Here is an 8,800-nt window from a genome sequence, read left to right on the forward strand (position 1 = left end):
CTGGGGCGAGCTGGAGGGTAACAGGTCTCTGCAGCCCAGAGCAGCTCTGGAGCGGTTTCCTCCGACTGGGACGATTAAAGTAATGGGAAAATGGAAAGTGTTCGTCAGGGAGCTGCGAAGGCAGCGGTGCAATGAGCTGCAGCAAGTCAGCAGCGCAGGCGGCAGCCCAGACGCCAGGTCAATGGGCTGAGAAGCAGAAGGTGCCGGGCATCGTCCGCCCGGTGGTTTTACCTCTCCAGCCGGCTGTGCCGCGGCCCCGAGCCCCCGATCGCGATCCGGTGGCCTGGCCTGGCAGCACCGCTGGGCGCCACAGCTGGGCCACAGCTGGCAGGGGAGCGTGGCAAAAGCATCTCCTCGAAGGAGGGGAGGCCCGGGGCCACCCCAGACACCCTCTCCTTGCCCTGCCTGTGCCCAGCCTTCCCATCCCAGGGGGAGCAACGAAAAATAAAAGAAGCCCATGTTGTCTGCTGGAGAGAAAACACAGCTCTCCACTGCAACCCAGGGTGGTGAGCACGAGATTTTGCAGCGGGCTGGACAGGACGCGTAATGGTCCAGTGCAGCCCCCTTCTGCCCTGGTGCACAAGCATGCACACACACACGCACACGTGCACACACGCATGCACACACGTGCACACGCACACGCACACGCACGTGCACACACACACACACACACACACACACACACACTCCCGTGCAGGCTGGAAAGCTTCTCCCAGCAGCTGGATGCAGTCGCATCCCACCATGTGCAGGTTTCCTCTTGTCTCAGGATGCTGCGTGTCTCCAAATTCCTACCCTTCTCCTAAAACAGGTCCTGCTCAGCCGGGCTATCGGCGGCGGGGGCCACCGGCTGCTTCCTCCCCATAGACCTCGCCGTAACGTCGGGAGGGGAACGGGGCTGCACCGTCCCCATGTGCAAAATGCAGCCACCGCTGCCGCTGTCGGATGTGTGCTCCGGCGACCCTGTAAAATGCCGTTTTCTCAAACGGGACCGTCACATGGCCGCAAATTAAATACTCTGGAGAAAGCCATTATAGCGCAGCAGCACAATTAGCTTTATCACCGGCCCAGAGTCACGCCAGAAAGTGAAGCCGCCTCGCTTGACGGGAGCTGCCGTCCACGAAACCAAGCTAACGACCTTCGTTACGTTTTTAACTTCTCGGTTTTGGCTGACGGCATCCCAAACAGCCCCGCGCGGGGCCGAACGCTGCGCCCGAGCCCAGGTTTGGTGGGGGGCCACGGGGAGCTGCCCCCCCCGGGGAGAGATGCCCCCTTCGCCCCTCGGCCGTCCGGCCCAAAGGCGGTGCTTTGCCTCCTCTTCCTCATCTGCCTCCCGTGCGGGCAGCCGGGGCCGGAGGGTGCTGGGCCCAGCGGGGCCGAGCACCCAGCACCCAGGCGGGATGGGGCTGGGCTGGCCGAGGGTGCCATCTCCTGGGGAGAGCCCCGCACAGCCGGCAGCGCGGGTGCTGTGGGAGCCCGAGGGGCACCCCGAGCCCTGTGGGCCCCCGGCTGCACCTCACCCCGGCGGCGATTTGCACCGGGGTGGGGGGGACGCGTGGGGCCACCCGGCACCGCCGGAGGAGACGGGGCCCCGGCGCAGCGCGCGCGGCCTGGGCTCTGCTCAGCGAGGGGGCACGGGCCTCCCCCAAGTGCTTCTCACTTCCCTCCGGCGGGCACGGCACCGTGCGAGCCGCCGGCTGCTCTTCACGGCGGCAGGTTTCCCCTGCAAAACCCCGCGGGCCCGGCTGGAGCGTCGCCCGAGGTGGCGATTCCCACGCACGTCCGCCGCGGGCTCGCCGGGCCGGCAGCGCCGGGGGCAGAGCGGGCAGCACCGCCGGCCATCCGCACCGAAGGCACCATGTCCCCGAGAGCCCCAGAGCCCCGCAGAGGGGTTTTGGCCATGCACCAAGCCCCTTTCCAAGCCCCCTCGGCCGCACATCGCCGCAGTGGCAGCTTTTAGCCCGAGCAGAAATCCCCCCCGCTGCTGCCCCGCTGATGGTTACGGAAAGTAGAAGGCAGGGCTTCGTCCTTGCCCGCCAGCCGCTGCCGCAGAGCGCGTCCCGCAAACGCCCGCTGCGACCGGAGCTGCTGCCGGGCACCCAGCTCCTCTCGGCAGCAAAGGGGTGGAAACCGCCGGGAGCTAACGCACCGCTGGCGGAAAAGTGGAAAAACAGCAATTGCACGGCCTGACGTGGCTTTTTCCCTAGGGATAACCCATGGCGTGCCGTGCCGTGGGCCGGGTCCGCATGGGAGCGTGGGGCCCCGGCCGGAGGCAGCAGGTCGTCCCCAGGCCTCGGGGCTGCCGGGGCCATGCTGCGTCTCCAGCGCGTTTCTGGGACCCGCGGGGCGGAAGCCCGGGCAGCTCCCGGACGGACGGCGTTCCCGGCATTCCTGGCGTTCCCAACGCTGAAACGCTGCTTCGCTGCCGGCTCTCTCCACCGTGCACCAGGAGCCGCGGCGGCCCGGGGGGCGGCCGGCAGCCCCCGCTCCCGAAGCACCGCGGCGCACGCGGGCCATTTGCATGGGAGAGACGCAGGGGAAGCCCCCGGAAACACATGGCCCGGGCATTAATCAAATCTCTCTAATAATAAACCTCCTGAGTAAGGAGCGGGCGCGGGGCCGCGGCTCGCGGCGGCATGGCGGCGGCCGGGGGAGCCTAGCAGCGCCGCGCCGGAGCCGAGCGTGAGTTTGCCGCGCGCCGGGCGGGGGACGCGGGGCGGCCTCGACGGCGAGGGGGGGCCGAGGCCGGAGCCGCCGGCGGCTTTACCGGGAAACCGGCCGGGCGCGGAGGGCCTCGTCCCCGCCGCGGCATCGGTGTCCTCGGGGGGCTCCTCGCTGGGGACGCAAAGCGCCCCGAGGGCCTCGCCGCGCCCCGGGGACCGTCTGCAGCCGGCGCGGGAGGGAGCCGCTCGCTGATTTTTTAAGGGCTGCTAATCGAGCGGCGGGAGGCTGCCGTCCCCTGCAGAGCGGGTGCAGCCCATATCCCGCGGGAACGGGGGGTTTTGCACGCGCGGAGCCCCGGGACGGAGCCGGGACGTGGCGGGAGAGGTGGGAGCAGCGCCGGGGGCAGCGGGATGCGTGCGGCGGCTCTGCGGAAAGGGAGCGCGGGGCGTTTCGGTACAAAACTCAGCAAAAACGAGGTTGGGCCGCGGCGCGACCAAGGGAGCCAGCAGCCCACGGGTGAGCAGAAGCCAGCGCCCAGCACAGGGGAGCCTGAAACCTTTCGGGTCCCGTCAGCGCCGCCGGGCCAGGAAACATCTGCGGGGGCACGTGCGAGGGCATCTGCGGCGGGGAGGGATGCGGGTGCCACCGGCCCCGCGGTGCTGCCCAGCGGCGCCTTTGCACCGCGATCGCCCTCCCGCCGGCGGGACGGGGGCTGGAGGCGCCGGCGAGGGCACCGGCACGAAGCTTCAGCTGCAGAGGAGCCCGCGGGAGCTCGCCGATGCTTTTTGTCGCGGGGTTTTGCACCACCGGCTGCTCACCGGCACACACGGTGCAAAAGTGCCTCCGCCGCCGGGTTCCCGGGGCTCTTAAAAACGCCCCAGCGAGCTGACTGCCGGCTGCTTCTTGGGAAGGCCGGACACATCAAACCCCGCTTTCGTTATGAAAGCAGTGTGCCAAAGAGAGAGGCTGGAAACGGCCCCGCGGGACGCTACCGGCTGCCTCCAACCCCTGGGGAATTGGGGCATTTCTAGAACCGCTGGCTGCCGCTCCGGTTGCGCTTTCGGCAGCCCCCGGCGCGGGTTTCGGGCGCCGTGCCGCCCCGCGGGGCCTCCCCCAGCCTCAGCCGCCTCCTCTCCCGCAGGCATGGCACGGCCGCGCGGCCCCTGGGATGCCATGAACAACTGCACGGACCAGCAGTACTGGGACGCCCTCGTCTGCCAGTGCATCCCCTGCAGCCTGGTGTGCGGGCGGCCCGCGGTGCCCCGCTGCGCCGCCCTCTGCGGTGAGTGTCCCCGCCGGCCGCATCCGCGCCCCGCCGAGCCGCGGCCGGTCCCGCGGAGCGGGGCTTCGCAGGGCTTTGCACGGCTTTGCACGGTTTTGCACGGTTTTGCACGGCTTCGCAGGGCTTTGCACAGCTTTGCACGGCTTTGCACGGTTTTGCACAGCTTTGTACGGTTTTGCAGGGCTTTGCAGGGCTTTGCAGGGCTTTGCAGGGCTTCGTGTGGCCACGAGCTCGTGTGCAGCGCCGGGGCTGCTCCGCGCGCGAGGCCGACGCTGAGGCCCTGTCACTCTCCCGCAGAGTCCATGACCTGCAGCAGGAGAGCCGGCTTCTACTACGACGAGCTGCTGAAGAAATGCATCAGCTGCGCCACGGTCTGCGGGCAGCACCCGAAGCAGTGCGCCCCGGCCTGCGAGGGTAAGGCCGCGCCGCGCGGGGCAGCACCCCCCCTCCATCCCCCCCACCTCCCCCGGGCTCTTTCTTTTGGTGCTTCATTGCACCAGCACCTGGGGAAGGAAAGGCCGGGACACGCGGCTCCCTCCTGCCTTCCCCCCTCCCCGGACAGTGGCCCCACCACGTGGCCCTGCTCCAGGTGACCGTCCTCCATAGCCACCAGCAGCCTTTGCCCCCTCACCATGGGGAGGGAAATGGGCCCATGGTCCCCCCCACGCTGCAGAGGTCCCACGTCGGGGTGGAGAAGCGATGGCTGGAGAAGGGGGAGCGAGAGGGACGGGCTCCACCAGCCCCCAGCGAGCGAGCCCAGCGTGGGGACCACGGGGATGCTTTCGATGGGTTTCCCGCGGGCTCCAGCGCCCTTAGCGAGCCCCGGAGACGAGGCTGGTAGCGGGGACGGCACATGGGGACGGTGCCTAAGCTCCCTGACGTCCCCCGCAGCCACCCTGGCCGTCACGCCGGTGCCGCCGGCCGCCCTGGGCAGCGCCTCGCTGCCGGCCGCCGGCCTGGAGCAGAAGCCGTGCGCGGAGCAGGACCCGTGGCTGGTCGTCTACCTGCTGCTGGGGCTCTGCCTCTGCGCCCTCGTCTGCTCCCTGTTCCTGGGCTGGAGCCACCTGCGGCGGAAGGGAGAGGTGGTCTCCTGCCAGGCCAGCGCCGGGCCCTGCCACCGCCGGGATGACTCCTCCAAAGGTGAGCGGCGCGCGGGAAGGGGCACAACCCTCCGAGGCTGCGGCCCGGGGGGAGAAGCTGCAAAAAGCAACCGTCTCCCTAAGCACGACCCCAACACAGGGAAGAAACTCGCTTGCGGAGCAATCACGGCTCCGAGCGCGTTCAAGGAGGGCCGCGCTCGGGCTGACCGCTACCCGGGCTGCTTGCGCCTGCGCGGAGGTCTGACCCGCGCCGCCCCTCTGCTGAACCGTCCTGCAGAAGCAAAGCCCAAGCGCTAGCCCTGGAGCCAGCGCTGCTTCACAGGTTGTCGCTTTAGAGAGAGAAGAAAGGAAAAGGAGTGCAAGGTGTAAACCAACGTATAAAAGATGTTTGTACACTCCCTCCTCCACTTCCCTTTTTTAATATGGTGGATATCTATATATGTGTGTGTATATATTTTTAGATATATTGTGCATATACACAAACACACGTACATATGCAGTCATTTCAGCATTGATCATGGAGGCTGTTGCAAAAAATTACTGAGCAAAGCCTGTGACCTGATGTGTCATCCTTACAGTCATTCTTCAGCAGAACCATTATTTAAGCTGTTCTTATTGACTTTTGCCTGAGGACAGTGTGCCATTGAACATTCGTTTTTAAGGGAGGCTGACGGGTTCAAAGAGATTTACTGTAGGCTTTTTAATATTCCTCACCTCGCCTCGCTCATCAGATCTTAGGTGACGGAGCAGAGCCCTTCGATAGCTGGCTCCCAGCCGACAGACCGCTGTCGGGGCCCTTCAGCCGGTCACGGACAGCCCGGCCCGTTCCCCTTTCTGGGGCTCCTGCAGGTTGCACGCCGCTGCATCGTTGCATTTGCATAGGCTACAGAACGAGCGTTCAACGAGAAGACAATGCAGATGCAACGTTATAAATATTACAATTGCTTTAGCACTAAACCTCAGCCTTCCTGTTTCCAGCACTTTGCGACTCGTTGACCCCGGCCCTTTCCTCGTTCTCTGGCTTTTGCGTCATTCGCCCCTCGCCGCTCACCTCCCGCGGCGGTGGGATGAGGCACGAGCGGCTGAGTGATGCTTCGCTTGCACAACAGCCGCACGTGCCCACGCACAGAGATACGTAGGGCTTTATCAGAAGTCCGTGCTGGCTCACAGTTCACACGCACTTGGGAGGAAAACGGGAGACACCTTCCCGCTAGGACGCTCTGCTCCTAGAAAGCCCTTTAGCTAATATAGGTAATTTGTTTGCAGATCGCCTGGTGGAAGCGGGCAGCGTTGGTGATGGATCCACTGGGAGCAGGGTGCCGGAGCCAGTGGAGACCTGCGGCTTCTGCTTCCCCGAGCACGGCTCCGCCGTGCAGGAGACCAAGTCGTGCCACGGCACCTCCTGCCACGTAGCAGAAAGGGTCACTGCCTCCCACAGCGGGATATGCAGCATGGGAAGCGCGGGGGCCGTTCCCGGTCCTGACGACGGCCACTTCAAAATCATCTGCTCTCCTTCGCAAGAAAAGACGGCCCTGGCCTGAACGCGGCGAAGGTCCCCCCAGGTGATGGAATCAGAAGGAAAGTTGCTCCCTCTGCCCACAAATGCAGCTGCTTTGCCCTCCGTTTCCAGTAAATGTAACGGTTTCTACCACAACAGGCCTGACAAGACGCCGTCTTTGCATGGTGGATCCCGGCTACAACCAATGCTATTTTCTTCCACCGAGGAAATGAAATTCTCATTATTCTTATGCACTCTCAATAAAAGAAGTCCCTTTCCTTGTAGCAGCATCCTTATGCCCTGGCCTGACCTCCGCGGATTTTTCCACACTCCCCGGTCATTCGAACTGAGTCTCATCAAGGCTTTTCACTCTGGCTCCCACATCAGCGTCACTGGGCCTCTGCGAACGGTTTTGATGCTCAGCCAGGAGCAGACGATGATGAACAACGGTCCCCCGCAGGAAAGCACAGCTTCCCTTTTTTAAAGAACTCTGCTCATACCACAAGTAGTCGACAAGCAATAGCGAGAGCACCGTACGCATCTCGAACATGATAGATGAAGAGAAAATGGGCTAAGCTGTGGTGTCAGCCCAAGTCTAGAGCAGTAGTAAATCCTTCATGTGCAAAGCCTAAGTATAATGGAACAACTTGACATTTTAATCAATCATTCCTTGAACGCTGTCGGGGTGTCTCCTCTTCCACCAAACTGATTTTCTAAGGACCACAAGGAGTTATTTTAAAATGTATTTTAAAGCATCTCAGACCTTTCAGACAAGCGAGAACATATGGCCTTCTCCAGCCTCCCGTGGCTGAGGTATGGACTCAGACCCGAGAAGGTATTCTTGGAAGTTATATGTAAGAGCATTGAATGCCATTGGCCTTGAGGGCTTGGTGAAGCTAACAGGCCTTGGAGAAGACATGCTGCCATACTGACAAGCCCGGCATGTTTTTCAACTTTAGCAAAAGTTTCTTTACAGGAGGGAATATTTATTAGGGCTCAGCGCGTTTCCGAGGCGAGGAAAAGCCACACGAGCTGGCCAGGGCTTTGCGCGTGACAGCACGTGATGCTGCACCCGCAGCAGCTGGGACAGACCCCAAGGTGCACACCGAACCCCCAGCCTGGAAAAACTTAAATACAAAACTGCAAATTTCACAAGTGTTGCCTAAAACTGGAGTGTTAGATGCCTGCTAATAACCTGTGTTTTTTTGCGTGGGCCAAACGGAATTGGTTTTAGATGTGAAAAGACATTGATGGCCGAAAACTTGACTCAGTGGTTTTAGATACTTCTGGTTTTGGTTACCTGAAATAGCTGGTAAAAATGACGAGCCTCCCAAAGATGCAGCTGCTTCGAGGAAAGATTTTTCTCTGACCTCGATTTGAAAGTTACTATGGAAAAACGTGCGTTTCAACACGCAACTTGAAGTTCTCATTTTCACTAAAGGAGAGTGTTAAGCTGTAGGAATTTTTTGCTTGGTGAGAAATCATTCGTGATAGTAGACCATCATGTTTGCTCAAACCAGAGTTTAAAACTTGGTAGAATAAATACAGGAAAGTCAATATATGCACAAATTAAAGGGCTGGTAAATCTGACTTTCCAGGGGAAAGTAGACAGCTAGAGAGAGCAATAGCAAGTAGTTATAATAAACTTCACCTCTTATGTACTATTTATTTCTTCAAACTCACTTAAACGTTTTCCTATCACTGAAGAAGGTGGCATCTCTGGGGTGACTGTCACCAAAGATCGTGCCATGTTCACAGCAATCTCTGGTCACAAAGCAGAGAAAAGCTGGAACCAAATGAGCCCAGTAAGAACTAGAAGGTTCAAGAGCTGTTTAAAGACACGGGCTAACAAGGCACACGCTGGCCCGGTGGTGGTGAAGTGGTCCAAATCCTCACCGTCCTGAATCACTTCACAAGTCAACGTGGCAATTTTCTGTCTCGTTATTTTTGCATATTGTATTTTATTTTTTCGCACTGCTTAGCAAAGTCCTGATAATGTAGTAGCCCTGGGCAGCGCTTTTGCACCGTGTGTGTGTGTGTGTGTAATAAGTCCTTTCAAACCTGAAATCTCATTTTCCTCAGATAATTCTCCCAGCTTCATCGTGCAGCTTCTGGGTGCAACACCAAACACCAGCACGGAGACATCGAGGTCAAGGGCACCTCACTGTCCTGTTAAGCCTTTCCTACTATCCGGTGCTCTTCCCATTCTGAGTTTTCTTTAGGATGAGGACAGGTTCATGCACAGATCCCTTTGCACAC

General features: G+C 61.1%; 1 protein-coding gene across 1 annotated transcript; it reads left to right on the top strand.

The window, feature by feature from the left end:
* The first annotated feature begins 2,196 nt into the window (after nucleotides 1-2,196).
* TNFRSF13B (TNF receptor superfamily member 13B) lies at nucleotides 2,197-8,570 on the top strand. Its single transcript, XM_026095123.2, has 5 exons — nucleotides 2,197-2,679; nucleotides 3,803-3,943; nucleotides 4,241-4,357; nucleotides 4,835-5,083; nucleotides 6,310-8,570. Exons 2-5 carry the CDS (start codon nucleotides 3,805-3,807, stop codon nucleotides 6,582-6,584), a joined length of 780 nt encoding a protein of 259 aa, XP_025950908.2. The 5' UTR covers nucleotides 2,197-2,679; nucleotides 3,803-3,804; the 3' UTR covers nucleotides 6,585-8,570.
* Nucleotides 8,571-8,800: the final 230 nt, after the last annotated feature.

The sequence above is a fragment of the Dromaius novaehollandiae genome, chromosome 14 (assembly GCF_036370855.1).
Source record: "Dromaius novaehollandiae isolate bDroNov1 chromosome 14, bDroNov1.hap1, whole genome shotgun sequence".
Classification (NCBI taxonomy): Eukaryota; Metazoa; Chordata; class Aves; order Casuariiformes; family Dromaiidae; genus Dromaius; species Dromaius novaehollandiae.